General features: G+C 41.8%; 1 protein-coding gene across 3 annotated transcripts; it reads right to left on the bottom strand.

Annotated features, from left to right (window-relative positions):
• Positions 1-173: 173 nt before the first annotated feature.
• On the bottom strand, positions 174-13,358 carry zgc:66484 (spermine oxidase). Of its 3 annotated transcripts, none has more exons than XM_029703501.1 (4): positions 13,338-13,358; positions 2,018-3,210; positions 1,336-1,525; positions 174-604 (listed from the first exon to the last, which is right to left on the bottom strand). In XM_029703501.1, exons 2-4 carry the CDS (start codon positions 3,190-3,192, stop codon positions 461-463), a joined length of 1,509 nt encoding a protein of 502 aa, XP_029559361.1. In that variant the 5' UTR covers positions 3,193-3,210; positions 13,338-13,358; the 3' UTR covers positions 174-460. The 3 variants fall into 3 exon arrangements, with proteins under 3 accessions (XP_029559361.1, XP_029559359.1, XP_029559360.1); XM_029703499.1 differs by lacking the exon at positions 13,338-13,358 and adding an exon at positions 12,984-13,263; XM_029703500.1 differs by lacking the exon at positions 13,338-13,358 and adding an exon at positions 3,624-3,854.
• Between the last annotated feature and the right edge of the window lie 4,775 nt (positions 13,359-18,133).

Raw genomic sequence — 18,133 nt, 5'->3', positions numbered from 1 at the left:
CATACTGATATGTGCCTCAAATTTTAATGTGAAAACAAATGGCAGTGTGGTGTATCTAATTGGGATCCAATTAATATATTCATCACAAAAAATGTATTTGTGTAAAAAAAAAAAAAAGTTGTCAATGAATTACTGCTACGGTTTCAATTTACATGAAAGAAGGAAAAAAAGTCATTTCATTATGAGTATTCATTAGCATTCATTATTCATTATTAGTATGCTAACCAATCCCTAAAAGAAAGAACTGATACTGTGACATACAACTACAATTACAAAGCACTTCAACTTTAACACAATCGCATGATGGTGACCAAAGTCCACAGCTGAATCCATAGTGGCGACATTCATAGTGGCTAATGATTTCAAGCAGCTGCTTGCTGAAAACAATTCACGGTAATTTCGTCAGTATCAGTAACCTGTTGAGAAGCTAGAGTTCTTAGTTAATGAGGCGTTTTGTGTATCACTCGTTATAGGAATCGGGCTCACTATCGGCGTAAAGGTCAATGAGTCGTTGTGCTTCTCTGATGCCCGTCATGTAAGCCCCGTGAGTGGTGGTGTAGAAGTTAGCGTGGGTGGCCTCGCCAGCAAACAGCACCTGAAGAGGCTGAACATACACAGACCAGAGTGGAGGTCAATTCAGGGAGTCATTTGAAATTCGATTCACGAATTGAAAAATCTTAATAGAAAACAATGGATCATTTCCATTTCATGAATATCATTTTAATTCACTGAATGAACTGACTAAATTGAAAACTGAATTGACCCCCAGGACTGACAGACACAAACACACAAACTTTGGTCCCTGAGTATTATCTTTATCGTAAATCACATGTGTATATTATGCAATTCTACAACGCATCATTAAAAAAAAAGAGGTCACAGTCTACAAAGCACCACCAACTCGATTGGTATTTGGTATATGATCTTGGCTTCAATTGCAGATACTGAGCGAAAATAGCTGCTCCATAAAACCTGATTAAGGGTCAGCTTGCCGACCATAAAATGAACACTGACTGAGATCATTCTGAGTGATACCGCGGCTTAATTGATGCCGTCTCAAAGGCAAGTTGGCTAACTTAGAGACATATCGCTGGTTCATACACTTACAAACTTGACGGTATGTGTACCAATATTAGCCATGTCAAACTACTGTACATGCTTACTAGCATGTTATTAGGAAGTAGGTATGTCAAAGATATTAGTTATTGCAATAATGAGCCGTTAGAAGCATATTACTAGAAGCTATCTTCATTTTAAAGTGTTGCCAACTGTACATGAAAGTTGTTGTCAGAATCATGTGCGCTCAGGAAGGGTTGTGAACATCATGTACTGTACCTTTGCCTGTGAGTATCCAGCCTCACAGGGCAAAGGAAGAGGGGCTGCCAGGGCTGTGTGTTCCCTCACAGCGTCCACTCCTGGAGGGGGGTACGTATAGGAACCACGGACAAAACGCTCACTCCCCCACTTGGACATCAGGACCTGGGCTGGCTCTGGTACTGACCAGCCAGTGAAGGACCTGAGCATTCTGTCAAAACACAAGCCTGATTGTTACTCATTCTGAACATGCAAACGCAGTTTGCCAAAAGAATAGCTGACTAATAATGGGATTAAAACTGATGACTGTGTGTTTCTGATTTAATTCTTCATGCATGCACTCTCACACAGTTTTTTTGCTTGGTGAGCAATAGCTCATTCTTGAATGTTGCAAAATAGGTTGTTTAGAAATAAGAAGAGCTTTTTTTTTTTACAAACTCACTTTTGTCATCAAGCACAAAACAATAGCAAAATAAAAAGTCCTTAAATATTAGTGTGGTAAACCATTGTATGGTATTCAAGGGCATAAAAAGCATGGAATCTGAGGCCATCTACAGACACCACCTTAAAGGCAGGGTGAAAGGTTCAACATGAATGTCACATATCTCAGTGATGAGATATGATGGCCACACCTCTCTCCCACACACCCAATGATTGAACCTTTGACCTGTGCACCTGATTGATAAGCAGACCTGATACACACCTTACACACACCTCTCCCACTATCTTCTCATCCAGGCTCTCCATGTGTTGGGCCTCCCGGCCTGTGATCCAGCCGCAGAGGACTGTGGGATGACGGGCCACCGTGTCAAAGCCACAGATCTTCTTATACCACATGTCTCTCCAGGCCCCACCCTCTGACTGAGAGTGCTGGTATACCTCCTCATCCTCGGGCCCCGCGTCCCACACCAGCTGGATCCCGGCACAGTCGTGGGGCCAGAACCTGTCCTCGAACCGCAGGTAAATCTTGTCCACCGTGCCGAAGCCCAGTCTCTCAATGGCGTCGGCCTTGGACTTGGGGAGGGCTGGCTCAAACATGGCCACTGCAATCTCTTTCAGGAAGCCTAAAGGGACGGTCACAATGACGTGATCTGCCATGAAGCACTGGCCCCCCTGGCACAGCACTCTGACTGGACAGGTGTGGTTCTTCTCCTCCTGCAGGGCCCAGTGGATGCTGTGTACCGGCCTGTCACACAGCACGGCTCCAGGCGGAAGGTTGTCCAAGAGGGTGTCTGCCAGGGCCTGATAACCTCCGGGGCCCAAAGAATTGAAAAAGCCCCCCTCCAAGGCCACATAGTGACCCAGCTGCGAGGCAGACACCTCATAGAGGGAGGAGCTGGCCTCATCCGTGCATTCGCTCCTCTTGCACCACTCGAATACCCTTGGGCCGTCCTCGGAGGTCGCCAGGGGTGATTGGGCGAACTCCTCGTCCAGGTAGCCCCCCAGGCTCTGACTGCTGTGCCTCGGCTCCAACTCTGATTCGAAGGCCCTGGAGGTGAGCCCGCTGAAAAAGGAACACACCTGCTCCACCTCGTCCACCGGAAGCTGTCGCCTGCTCTCCCGGAAGAAATAGTCCCTAGGGGTGACGGAGCCTGGCAGGCACATGATGCTGGCTGAGCCTCTCTCCTCCAGCAGCAGGCCCTGCTCCTGGGCTAGCAGGAAGAGAGGGTTGGCCTCCTGACCGTGGATCCAGTTGGCCCCCAGCTCAATTACATTCTGGCCAAAGGGTCTTGTGGTGTAGACCCGGCCTCCAGGCCTGTCCATAGCCTCCAGGACTTGGATGTGCTGAAAGCCAGCTTTCACCAGGGTGGAAGCTGCAGATAAGCCTGCTAGACCAGCACCAACCACCACCACTCTGGCAGCACTGTGTGGACTCATTCTGCAGTGAGCTGTCTCCTGAGGGAAGGAGGTGAGAAGGGTACAGTTTTTGCCCTGTCACCATAGAATTGCTTGGGACACATTCCTTCACCAAAAACTAAACTTTCCAATTGCATGCTGTATTTGTGCATCTGTTTAACAACAAATAGACCATTTCAGTTGCTCAAAAGTTTAGCCAAAAATGAAAGGGACAGAGGTTTAGTTGAGTCACTCCTTGTTTCTAGGAAACTATACACAAAATCAATCATGTGACCAAATATTTAAGAAGAAGTCATCATGTTATGGAGTCTGTGAAGGAAGAAACCACATGGGAAAAAAATATGGGAAATTTGCGTGCTATACTGTTAATAAAACACAAATTTCCACCACCGTGGCTAATACTACTTCCTGATGTTGTGGTGCGTGTTCATCCAGTGGTAACCAAGACTCACGAGGTGTGCAACATCCGGAAGTTGTCAGAAAATCTGAAAATGGTGGTGGGAAATTATGTTTTATTAAGAGAGCACAAATATTTTCCCCATTTTTTTAAAACCGAAAAGCCATTAAGTCTAGTTAAGGAAGAAACCGAAGCAAGTTTTCTCCCGGACAACCTTGTACGTGGCTTGATTCATGCGTCCTTCACAAAAGACAAATCTGTCTGATTCCAGCCTTGCTGAAGCACCCCCAGATCATCACCGATCCTCCACCAAATTTCACAATGGGTGCGAGACCTGGAGAGACCTACAAGCCACAGTGTCTCGCACCCACTGTGAAATTTGGTGGAGGAAGAAAACTTGCTTCCTTCTGCTGACAATGTTCCCCATATCTGAGGATTGTTTTTTCCAGCAGGACAATGCTCCACGCCACACACTCTTCCTCAGTTAAAACACTACTATTGTGTTGTTTTAAAAATGAATATTAACTTATTTTCTTTGCATTATTCGAGGTCTGACATCACTGCATCTTTTTTGTTATTTTGACCAGTTGTCATTTTCTGCAAATAAATGCTCTAAATGACAATATTTGGGATAAATGTTGTCAGTAGTTTATAGAATAAAATGAAAATGTTAATTTTACCCAAACACATACCTATAAATAGTAAAACCAGAGAAACTGATAATTCTGCAGTGGTCACTTAATTATTTCCTGAGCTGTGTTCTTTTCATAGTCATGGTACGCTTTGTGTAAAATTGAAAGTAAAAAATAAAATTTAAAAAATAACTACATTTCAACATCAACAAAAAGTGGATTTTTATCCATCCTCCCCACATAAGAATATATAATTTTCATAGTCATAGAAAACTTTGTCTAAGAGCTATTGAAGATTAAAATCCAGAAGAGAAAACAAACATTTCCATCCCTCAAAAATCTATTAATTTTGCCCCCCCCCCCCCGATTCAGAATATATCATGGTTGACAACTCCACAGTGTCGCCCTCCCAGAGTGCAAAGAAACTTAGCGTGAACCTGGACAACACCCTGTGGTTCTCTGCAAACATCAAAGCAGCGCTCTTGCAGGTTCATGTTCTACAACATCTGTAGAGAACAACCCTACCTCACACACGAAGCAGCGCAGGTCATCTCCCTTCTGGACTACTGCAACTCGCTGTTGGCTGGGCTCCCCGCTTGTGCCATCAAACCCCTGCAATTTATCCAGAATACTCCAGCCCGCCTGGTTTTCAACCTTCCCAAGTTCTCTCATGTCACCCCGATCCTTCAAGTTTTCAAGATATGTAACTTTCAAAATACAGAAATCATCCCTGTATGATGGATTTTGCATCATATGATGATTTATGTATTTTGAATGTTAGATATCTTGAAAACCTGATTGCTGACAAGCAAAACATTTTTGGGACTATGTCCACAATGGACTAATAAAACAAATATCAAAATGTCGTTTTTGGGTGGAGTTTTCCTTTAAGATGAATGCACTAACTGTAAGTGTCTCTGGATAAGAGCATCTGCTAAATGACTCAAATGTAAATGTAAATTATCATAGTCATGGCACACTTTGTGTAAGAGCTATTGAAGATTGAAATCCCAAATCTATATATATATTTTTGAGGTGTGGATTGTTCTCCACCCACCCCTGATTCAGAATATACCGTCTTCATAGTCATGGCATGCTTGGTTCAATAGCTATTTCTACACTATATATACACAAAAGTATGTGGACACCCCTTCAAATTTGTGAATTTGGCTATTTCAGCCACACCCGTTGCTAACAGCTGTATAAAATCGAGCACACAGCCATACAATCTCCATAGACAAACATTGGCAATCGAATGGCCTTACTGAAGAGCTCAGTTACTTTTAACGTGGCACCGTCATAAGATGCGACCTTTCCAACAAGTCAGATTGTAAAATTTCTGCCCTGCTAGTGCTGCCCCGGTTAACTGTTATTGTGAAGTGGAAACGTCTAGCAGTAACAACAGCTCAGCTGCGAAGTGGTAGACCACACTGGCTCACAGAACGGGACCGCCAAGTGCTGAAGCGCGTAGCGCATCAAAATCGTCTGTCCACTGTTACAACACTCACTACTGAGGTCCAAACTGCCTCTGGAAGTGACATGAGCACAATAACTGTTCTTCGGGAGCTTCATGAAATGGGTTCCATGGCCAAGCAACTGCAAACAAGCCTAAGATCACCATGTGCAATGCCAAGCGTCAGCTGGAGTGGTGTAAAGCTCGACGCCATTGGACTCGGGAGCAGTGGAAACGCGCTCTCTGGAGTGATGAATCACGCTTCACCATCTAGCAGACTGACGGACAATTCTGGGTTTGGCGGATGCCAGGAGAACGCTACCTGCACCAATGCATAGTGCCAACTGTAAAGTTTGTTGAAGGATAAATAATGGTCTGGGGCTGTTTTTAATGGTTTGGACTAGGCCCCTTAGTTCCAGTGAAGGGAAATTTTAACACAAGAGCATACAATGACATTCTAGACGATGCTGTGCTTCAAACCTTGTGACAACAGTTTGGGGAAGTCCCTTTCCTGTTTCAGCATGACAATGCCCCGTGCACAAAGCGAGGTCAATACAGAAATGGTTTGTCGAGATCGGTGCGGAAGAACTTGACTGGACTGCACAGAAACCTGACCTCAACCCCATCGAACACCTTTGGGATGAATTGGAACACAGACTGCGAGCCAGGCCTAATAGGCCAACATCAGTTTCCGACCTCACTAATGCTCGTGGCTGAATGGAAGCAACTCCGCGCAGCAATGTTCCAACATCTAACTGCACGTTAGGAACTGAAAGAAAACAGACAGCCTGCGAGCTTTGCACACTCTTGGCATTCTCTCAACCAGCTTCACCTGGAATGCTTTTCCAATAGTCTTGAACGAGTTCCCACATATGCTGAGCAATTGTTGGCTGCTTTTCCTTCCCTCTGTGGTCCAACTCATCCCAAACCATCTCAATTGGGTTGAGGTCAGGGGATTGTGGAGGCCAGGTCATCTGATGCAGCACTCCATCACTCTCCTTTTTGGTCAAATAGCCCTTACACAGCCTGGAGGTGTGTTGGGTCATTGTCCTGTTGAAAAACAAATGATGGTCCCACTAAGCACAAACCAGATGTGATGGCATATTGCTGCAGAATGCTGTGGTAGCCATGCTGGTTATGTGTGCCTTGAATTGTAAATAAATCACAGACAATGTCACCAGTAAAGCACCATCATACCTCCTTCTCCATGCTTCACGGTGGGAACCACACATGCGGAGATCATCCATTCACCTACTCTGCGTCTCACAAAGACACGGTGGTTGGAACTAAAAATCTCAAATTTCGACTCATCACACCAAAGGATAGATTTCCACCGGTCTAATGTCCATTGCTTGTTTCTTGGCCCAAACAAGTCTCATCTTCTTGTTGGTGTCCTTTAGTAATTTGCAGGAATTCGACCATGAAGGCCTGATTCACGCAGTCTCCTCTGAACAGTTGATGTTGAGATGTGTCTGTTACTTGAACACTATGTGAAACATTTATTTGGGCTGCATTTTCTGGTAACTCTAATGAACTTATCCTCTGCAGCAGAGGTAACTCTGGATCTTCCTTTCCTGTGGCGGTCCTCATGAGAGCCAGTTTCATCATAGCGCTTGATGGTTTTTGCGACTGCACTTGAACAAACTTTCAAAGTTCTTGAAATATTATGGATTGACTGACCTTCATGTCTTGAAGTAATGATGGATTGTCGTTTCTCTTTGCTTATTTGAGCTGTTATTGCCATAATATGGACTTGGTCTTTTACCAAACAGGGCTATTTTTTGTATAACCCTACCTTGCCAAAACACAACTGATTGGCTCAAACGCATTAAGAAATTCCACAAATTAACTTTTAACAGGGCACACCTGTTAATTGAAATGCATTCCAGGTGACTACCTCATGAATCTGGTTGAGTGAATGCCAAGAGTGTGCAAAGCTGTCATCAAGGCAAAGGGTGGCTCCTTTGAAGAATCTCAAACATAAAATATATTTTGATCTGTTTAACACTTGTTTGGCTACTACATGATTCCACATATGTGATTTTAGAGTTTTGATATCTTCACTACTATTCTACTATGTAGAAAAAAGGAAAATTAAAGGAAAACAGTGGAATGAGTACTGTGTCCAAACTTTTGACTGGTAGTGTATTTTTCCTCGCATCTATGCGGAGCAATATTGGTAAGGGAGAACAGGAGTGACTGGAGAAGATGGCAGAAAAGGAAATAAGGAAGAAAGTGGAGCATATTATTAATAAACATGGAGTGGAGGATAACACAGGCCTTCTAAAAGATCTAGTGAAGGAGAAGATAATGGACAAGAAAAAAATGAAAGAGTAGAAACGTTTATGAGGGATTATGGAATGAGGGATTTCACAGAACTTTTGGAAGAACTTTAGGAAATGGAGTAGGACGAGTGTGAAGATGAATTAGATGTGGTGGCAGGTGCAGTGATGACTGTTGAGAAGAAGTTGAGTGTAGAGGGAAGCAGTGTGACAAGGAAGGTTGGTTTCAAGTACAAAAAAAGGGATACGTGTTTCAGTAGCTCAGTGATGGGCCCTGATGAGAGTGTGGATGAAGTTCCTGCAATGAGGACCACCAAGGTCGGGACTTGTCCGAGGAGGTAAAGGATGATTCTGGGCCAGTGCGAGTGATATTCGTGTAGAGAATGGATCCTTCCATTTTGGATGATCAATATGTGGTGGTAGGTTGGGTGGAGAAGAGGTTCGGTACTGTTGAGTTGGTAAAAGTAACTAAGGGGTGGACTAGGGATGATTTGTTGTGTTTCTTCCACCCAGAGGGAGCGGGTGCTCCGGATCACGCGATTAGAGACAATGTGACTTGCTTTGATCTCCAGAGCAGGACACCTTTGAAAGGAGTGATAACGTGGGTAGCATTAAATGTTGAGGAAGATTAGTTGAAAGTGAAGATTCCCGGTGTCTGTGACGCTCGCCGTTTGGTTGGGTACGTGACTTTCTAAATGTAATCCGTTAGTTACTAGTTACCTGTCTAAAATTGTAATCAGTTACGTAACTTTTGGATTATCCAAACTCAGTAACGTAATCTGATTACATTCAGTTACTTTTAGATTACTTTCCCCTTCAGAGGCATTAGAAGAAGATAAAAATGTATGTTACCAACTGAACGACATCTATTGCAGAATAAATCAATGTTCAAATTTACATAGCTGGCCATATATGGATGTACAATTTTACTTTATGGGTTGATTATGTAAGCTGCTTTTAACCCATTACCTTCTACTACATATAATACGACTTAATTATAAATTACATCTTTACATTAAAAATCAAAGTCTATCAGAATGTTATACCCCTTGATCTTCAAGAATAGGACTTGGAAATATGGAAGTATAGATTAGCCAAATTGCTTTACCTGAGCATGACCCAAAAACGAAGGACTTATTAGCCAGCCCTACTCTGTTGCTTATGATTTTGTTGTCATGGAGGACTGATTGTGCTCACTCGTTCGAGTTGAAAAAAATGCTGCGCTCATGGAATGGCATGCTTTGAGCACTACTGAAAAGTGCTATTTACATGTGAAAAATGAATGCCATGTGACGCATTTGCTATAGGCCTATTGTTTATCTTTCTGTTGGTGACACTTTGATATCTTGATAATATGCAGCTGTTTAAAGGGCAAATCCAAATATGAAGCCCTGACCTCAATCCTATAGAAAATTTGTGGACAGAACTGAAAAAGCATGTGCGAGCAAGGAGTCCTACACACCTGACTCAGTTACCCCAGCTCTGTCAGGAGGAATGGGCCAAAATTTACCCAACTTATTGTGGGAAGCTTGTGGAAGGCTACCCGAAACATTTGACCCAAGTTAAACAATTTAAAGGCAATGCTACCAAATACCAATTGAGTGTATGTAAACTTCTGACCCACTGGGAATGTGATGAAAGAAATAAAAGCTGAAATAAATTCTCTACTATTATTCTGACATTTCACATTCTTAAAATAAAGTGGTGATCCTAATTGACCTAAGACATGGCATTTTTACTGGGATTAAATGTCAGGAATTGTGAAAAACTGAGTTTAAATGTATTTGGCTAAAGTCTATGTAAACTTCCGACATCAACCGTATAAATACAGTGAGGGAAAAAAGTATTTGATCCCCTGCTGATTTTGTAAGTTTGCCCACTGACAAAGAAATGATCAGTCTATAATTTTAATGGTAGGTTTATTTGAACAGTGAGAGACAGAATAACAACAAAAAAATCCAGAAAAACACATGTCAAAAATGTTATAAATTGATTTGCATTTTAATGAGGGAAATAAGTATTTGACCCCTCTGCAAAACATGATTTAGTACTTGGTGGCAAAACCCTTGTTGGCAATCACAGAGGTCAGACGTTTCTTGTAGTTGGCCACCAGGTTTGCACACATCTCAGGAGGGATTTTGTCCCACTCCTCTTTGCAGATCTTCTTCAAGTCATTAAGGTTTCGAGGCTGACGTTTGGCAACTCGAACCTTCAGCTCCCTCCACAGATTTTCTACAGGATTAAGGTCTGGAGACTGGCTAGGCCACTCCAGGACCTTAATGCGCTTCTTCTTGAGCCACTCCTTTGTTGCCTTGGCCATGTGTTTTGGGTCGTTGTCATGCTGGTATACCCATCCACGACCCATTTTCAATGCCCTGGCTGAGGGAAGGAGGTTCTCACCCAAGATTTGACGGTACATGGCCCCGTCCATCGTCCCTTTGATGCGGTGAATTTGTCCTGTCCCCTTAGCAGTAAAACACCCCCAAAGCATAGTTTCCACCTCCATGTTTGACGGTGGGGATGTTCTTCTTGGGGTCATTGGCAGCATTCCTCCTCCTCCAAACACGGCGAGTTGAGTTGATTCCAAAGAGCTCCATTTTGGTCTCATCTGACCACAACACTTTCACCCAGTTGTCCTCTGAATCATTCAAATGTTCATTGGCAAACTTCAGACGGGCATGTATATGTGCTTTCTTGAGAAGGGGGACCTTGCGGGCGCTGCAGGATTTCAGTCCTTCACGGCGTAGTGTGTTACCAATTGTTTTCTTGGTGACTATGGTCCCAGCTGCATTGAGATCATTGACAAGATCCTCCCGTGTAGTTCTGGGCTGATTCCTCACCGTTCTCATGATCATTGCAACTCCACGAGGTGAGATCTTGCATGGAGCCCCAGGCCGAGGGAGATTGACAGTTCTTTTGTGTTTCTTCCATTTGCGAATAATCGCACCAACTGTTGTCACCTTCTCACCAAGCTGCTTGGCGATGGTCTTGTAGCCCATTCCAGCCTTGTGTAGGTCTACAATCTTGTCCCTGACATCCTTGGAGAGCTCTTTGGTCTTGGCCATGATGGAGAGTTTGGAATCTGATTGATTGATTGCTTCTGTGGACAGGTGTCTTTTATACAGGTAACAAGCTGAGATTAGGAACACTCCCTTTAAGAGTGTGCTCCTAATCTCAGCTCGTTACCTGTATAAAAGACACATGGGAGCCAGAAACCTTTCTGATTGAGAGGGGGTCAAATACTTATTTCCCTCATTAAAATGCGAATCAATTTATAAAATTTTTGACATGCGTTTTTCTGGATTTATTTGTTGTTATTCTGTCTCTCACTGTTCAAATAAACCTACCATTAAAATTATAGACTGATCATTTCTTTGTCAGTGGGAAAACGTACAAAATCAGCAGGGGATCAAATACTTTTTTCCCTCACTGTATATGTATTAGTCCAAAAATGGATGTAGCAACTACAGATTGCCCCTTTAAGTCTATCAAAATTGCGGGTTTATGCATGTTTCCATTAGGGCTATGGATTCATTTTTTTATCAGCATGAATTAGATTGAGCAAATACACATTTAGATTTGTGAACAGCCATCCACAACAACCACAATCCGTAAGGCGCAAATAGCTAAATGAGAGAGAGCAGCAGTGATTCACATCAATTAGCTATGTAGATATCAATAATAAGTGATATCCGTATCGCATTTAGACTACACCACTGCTGTTGTCCTTACCTCCAAGCATTTATTGATTAATCTTTGGATGCCAACAGCAGTCGCACCACTTGGAAGACATAGCTTGGACTGTAGCCTACAAAAACCTATTCCTGATCTTTTCCAGCGATCATTCAAACATATTTGGTGTGTCATCATAGTGGTCTCTGACTTGTGGTCAGACACGCTCAGTTGGAACAAACTTAAAAACTTGCACCTTTTTTCAATGATGATTTAAATGTCATTGAGAGAACATAGAAGTGTGAAAGCATTTTTAATACGTTATTCCCCAACCCTGGTTGCGACACAGATCCGGTGGAGAGAGTTGGGAAACGGAAAAGTTTTGCTGTAATCTTTGGCAGGTAGGAAGTGAGAGTTATCCCGTGAAACACTTCGGTGTTTAATGCATCAAATTAATGGGCATGTTGCAGCAGTAAGTAGGAGGGAGAGTCCTAGATGTGAGAAGTGTGCAAGAGGGCATAAGATGATGGAATGTGTAGTTTGGATGTTAGTTGTGGGGGTGCCCATGGGGCTAGAGATCGGAGGTGTCCGGTGAGACAAAGGCAGGTTGAGGTTGCTACCGTCATAGTCGTACAGATAGTGTCGTATGTGGAAGTGGTGAAGAGAGCGGTAGAGGAAGATGGGTACAGGGTGAGGGATCCTGAGAGGATTCCTGCGATTAGGCAGAGACTAATAGAGTGATGGGAAGAATACTGTATTTGCTTGAGTAAGGTAGGTTTCTTGGCATTTATAGCTATGGTTTTTTAAATCACAGAAAATAAAGGTTGTGTTGGCAGCAGCAGAGAAATACTTGGGATTGCGAAGTTTTACTGCATAACAGTTGCGGGGGGGGGTGTTGAGTGGTAGTGTTCTGTCCTCACAGACATTGGTCTGGAGTAGGATTAGATAGGTTAAATAGTGGAATGTGGTGGTGTGGTACAGAGGACTATTTTCCCTATGCTAAGTAGACTAGCTAAAGATGTAGTTTAAAATGTATTGGGCTGTAAGCAAAGGTTTCAGTCAAACAGGCTATATATTTAAGCAATAAGGCACGAAGGGGTGTGGTATATGGCCAATATACCACGGCTAAGGGCTGTTCTTATGCACGACGCAATGTGGGGTGCCTGGATACAGCCCTTAGCCGTGGTATATTGGCCATATACCACAACCCCGAGATGCCTTATTGCTATTATAAACTGGTTACAAAGTAATTAGAGCAGTAAAAATACATGTTTTGTCATACCTGTGGAATACAGTCTGATATACCACGGCTGTCAGCGAATCAGCATTCAGGGCTTGAATCACCAAGTTTATAATTGAAAACAATTGCAGCCTACCTTTGTTGATTTCGATAGCATATAGCCTAGGCAGGCTGGGCTGGGAAACGCAAGGACTCAGATTTCAAGAGAGAATGCTGTTATGTAGGAAGAACAAGACTAAAGTCTTTACAAACTGCTCGGGAGTGTCTACAACTCTCCTCACATTGTTGAGCTAACATAACTGGTTAGTGAAGATATGTATGGTGGCTCCCGTAGGACATTTTAAGTTGAGTAAAAAGGAACACACAACAAAAATATACAAGGGCTACATAGCGACCATAACAAAAACAACTGTTTATATGGATTCTCATGACAATTAAAATTGGCATACGCTATGCACTGTATGTGGATTGACGCTCTCTACTCTCTCACACAAATTTTGACTCCGTTGACAACGCCTCTCCATGTGGTTTCTGCTTTAAATCCTGGACTAAAATCTCACGCTGGGTAGGCTAGCCTTTGGACCCATACAGTTATAGCACAGTTAGAACAAGGAGGAGTTCTGTGAATGTCTTTGGTAGTCCTCTTTATAACGCATTATAAAACGCAAAATAATAAGTATCTTGCAGTGGGATCTTAAGAACACTCTGGGATTCTATTTTATTAATTTGTGCACGCCATAATTTGTACATTCATGCATATCCAGACCTCATTACAACTAGCCGGGCATGTGTAGCTACAGCAGCTGTTTGACAGCATGATCTTCCTGGTGACTTATGCTACTGACGTCTTCTGGACATTTTTTGCAACATTGCCAGGTACCAATGACTGATTTTATTACTGATAGGGAAATGGAAAGGGAAATGGAAAAGGAGATACAGAGTCAGCTGTACAACTGGATGCAATCAACTGAAATGTGTCTTCTGCATCATTTAACCCAACCCCAGTGAATCAGAGAGGTGAGGGGGGTGCCTTAAACAACATTGCCGCCCGGGGAGCAATGGGTTAATTGCCTTGCTCAGAGACAGAACGACTGATTTTTACCTTGTCGGCTTGGAGATTCGATCCAGCAACCTTTCATTCTATGTGGTATTGGTGCACCTGTATGAAGTTGATGTAAAGTATGTTTGTTTTTTTACAGCAGGCCTACTCAAACACACAGACAAATATCAAGTTTGCAACATCATTGTACTGAATTTATTTTACTTAAATATAGAACAGACTTTTCATAGAGAGAATATATATATATATTTTTTAAATTAAAACAGAACAGTTTGGTCTAGATATAGCAATTGATATAGTAGCCTACATTTTAATGAGTCATTGTAAAGCATTTTCAGAATTCCCAACTTAGAAGACAGCTGAACCCCAACTAAACCAGCTAGCACATAATGTTCTGAGAACCATATGTTTCTTAGGGCGTGGTTGGCCTATGGTTATTTTGCATACAACCTTCCCACAACTTTCTGATGATGGTGCAGGATAGTTTCTTGGTGTTGGAACATTCTCAGCACATTTAAGGAATTTGACAAAAAAATTGTACACTGAACAAAAATATAAATAAAACATTTAAAGTGTTAGTTTCAAGAGCTGAAATAAAAGATCCTACAAATTTTCCATATGCACAAAAAGTGTATTTCTCTCAAATTTTGAACACACATTTGTTTACATCCCTGTTAGTGAGCATTTCTCCTTTGCCAAGATAATCCATCCACCTGACAGGTGTGGCATATCAAGAATCTGATTAACAACATAATCATTACACACGTGCAGCTTGTGCTGGGGACAATAAAAGGCCACTCTAAAATGTGCAGTTTTATCACACAACACAATGCCACAGATGTCTCAAGTTTTGAGAGAGCGTGCAATTGGCATGCTGACTGCAATGTCCACCAGAGCTGTTGCCAAAGAATTGAATGTTACTTTCTCTACCATAAGCCACCTCCAATGTCTTTTTAGAGATTTTTTTAGAACGTCCAACCAGCCTCACAAAACGCAGACCACGTGTAACCATGCCAGCTCAGGACCTCCAAATCCGTCTTCTTCACCTGCGGGATCGTCTGAGACCAGCCACCTGGACAGCTGATGAAATTGAGGAGTATTTCTGTCTGTAATAATGCCCTTTTGTGGGGGGGAAACTCATTCTGATTGGCTGCGCCTGGCTCCCAAATGGGTGGGCCTATGCCCTCCCAGGCCCACCCATGGCTGCGCCCCTGCCCAGTCAGGTGAAATTCATAGATTTGGACATAATGAATTAATTTCAATTGACTGATTTCATTATATGAACTGTAACTCAGTAGAATCGTAGAAATTGTTGCATGTTGCAATTATATTTTTGTTCAGTATATTTTATTGGTATTTCATTACTTTAATAAAACATTTCCGAAAAAGTTCAAAGATGGTTACATTTAATTTCAATTTTGATAATTTTCTAGGAATGTTCTGCAACTGGTTTGACATTGGGAATGTTCTCAAATAGTTTTGAGAATGTTTAAGAAACAACATTCTTCTGTGGGAATTTCAGTACTTCAGCATAACGTTTCCTACAGTTTCCTCATGGTTCTATTTAAAGTCTTCTTCTCAAATTGTTCCGAAAACATAAGAAAACTTTCCATAGAAACCACAAGAAAACTCTGTCAAGTTGGTTGTTGATCATTACTAGACAGCAATCTACAAGTCTTGCTATAGATTTTCAAGACGATTTAAGTAAAAACTGTAACTAGGCCACTCAAGAACATTTGATGCTGTCTTGGTAAGCAACTCCAGTCTATATATTTGGCCTTTCCTGCTGAAAGGTCAATTTGTCTCCCAGTGTCTGTTGGAATGCAGACAAACAGGTTTTCCTCTAGGATTTTGCCTGTGGTAAGCTCTATTCCATTTATTCTTATCCTAAAAAAACGGCCTAGTCCTTGCTGATGACAAGCATACACATAACATGAAGAAGCCACCACCATAAATATGAAGAGTGGTACTCAGTGATGGGTTGGATTTGCCCCAAACATAACGCTTTGTATTCAGGACATTAAGTTATTTTATTTTCCTCATTTTTGGCAGTTTTACTTTAGTGCCTTATTGCAAACAGGATGCATGTTTTGGAATATTTTATTTTGTTCAGGCTTTCTTTTCACTCTGTCGTTTAGGTTACTATGGTGGGGTAACTACAATGTTGTTGATCCATCTTAAATTTTCTCCGATCACAGCCATAAAACGAACTGATTTAAAGTCACCATTGGTTTCATGGTGACATTCCTGAGTGGTTTCCTTCCTCTCTGGCAACGGAGTTAGGAAGGACTCCTGTATCTTTGCAGTGACTGGGTGTATTGATACACCATCCAAAGTGTTCTTAATAACTTCACCATGCTCAAAGGGATATTCAATGTCTGCTTTTCTTTTACCCATCTACCAAAAGGTGCCCTTCTTTGAGAGGCATTGGAAAACCTCCCTGGTCTTTATGGTTGAGTCTGTATTTAAAATTCACAGCGCGACTGAGGGATCTTACAGATAATCTTATGTGTGGGGTACAGAGATGGGGTAGTCATTTAAAAATCATGTTAAACAATATTATTGCACACAGTGAATCCATGCAACTTATGTGACTTGTTAAGCACATTTGTACTCCTGAACTTATTTAGGCTTGCCATAACAAAGGGGTTGAATCCTTAATGTCTCAAGACCTTTCAGCTTTTGTTTTTTAATTAATTTGGAAAAAATTAATTAAATTGTGTTTAGTATTGTGTTTAGTACCCGCAAAACACCAGTCTCAACATCAACAGTGAAGAGGCGATACCGGGATGCTGGCCTTCTAGGCAGAGCTGCAAAGCAAAAGCCATATCTCAGACTGGCCAATAAAAATAAAAGATTAAGATGGGCAAAAGAACACAGACACTGGACAGAGGAACTCTGCCTAGCAGGCCAGCATCCAGGAGTTGCCTCTTCCCTGTTGACGTTGAGACTGGTGTTTTGCGGGTACTATTTAATGAAACTGCCAGTTGAGGGTTTGTGAGGCGTCTGTTTCTCAAACTAGACACTCTAATGTACTTGTCCTCTTGCTCAGTTGTGCATCGGGGAGTAGTACACAGTGTTGTACAAGATCTTCAGTTTCTTGACAATTTCTCGCATGGAATAGCCTTCATTTCTCAGAACAAGAATAGACGGACGAGTTTCAGAAGAAAGTTATTTGTTTCTGAAAGTTATTTGTTTCTGGACATTTTGAGCCTGTAATCGAACCCACAAATGCTGATGCTCCAGATACTCAAGTAGTCTAAAGAAGGCCAGATTTATTGCTTCTTTAAATCAGAACAACAGTTCAGCTGTGCTAACATAATTACAAAAGGGTTTTATAATGATCAATTTGCCTTTCAAAATGATAAACTTGGATTAGCTAACACAACGTGCCATTGGAACACAGGAGTGATGGTTGCTGATAATGGGCCTCTGTACGTGTATGCAGATATTCCATTAAAAGAAAATCAGCCTTTTCCAGCTACAATAGTCATTTACAACTGTCGTGTCTTTGGGCCACCATTAAACTGAAGACATGTTTATCAAAATAACTCCCTGTAATTATTATCACGCGATTAATCTGATTAATCGTTTAATTGTAATTAACTAGGAGATCGGGGCACCAAGGAAAATACTCAGATTACAAAGTTAGAATTTTCCTAATATAACTTTCCTATATTATAACATTATATATTATATTATAGTATAGGCCGATTATCTTCTGGTTTAAATGGTGTATTTTACCTCGCGTCCAGTCTCATTCCAAACGTCGTAAATTGTTGTATCTGCACGAATCCAGCCTTTACTAAAGTCATCCATACATCAATTGTCTTAAAATCATTTATTTACTAAACTAAGTAATTCACAGAAAGCATACAAACAGTAATTATCGTCACAAAGAATTGGTAGAGTAATGTGCCCTAGTGGGCTAAACAGGCATGGCGGCCTGTTAAACAAAGGGTCATAAAGGGCAGCTGAGGAGGCACACAGAGTTCATTAATATTAACAATTGATATGCTAATCCTTTGCACATGAACACTCACTCATTCGGGAACAATTGCAATCAATATATATTTACGCTCAGTGTGTCGTCGGGATCCTTGTTGGAGAGTTTTTTGTCCTGTTCTCTCTCTCCCGGTTAGAATGGATCTTTCAAAGCGACATTCATTAATGTCGTTATAGAATGGATGTTAAGTCGGTCTTCGCGTTCAATGATATAATTTACT

Source organism: Salmo trutta, chromosome 20 (assembly GCF_901001165.1).
Source record: "Salmo trutta chromosome 20, fSalTru1.1, whole genome shotgun sequence".
Taxonomy (NCBI): Eukaryota; Metazoa; Chordata; class Actinopteri; order Salmoniformes; family Salmonidae; genus Salmo; species Salmo trutta.
Note: the sequence above shows the minus strand (reverse complement) of the source record. Positions and strands in the feature narration are given on the sequence as shown.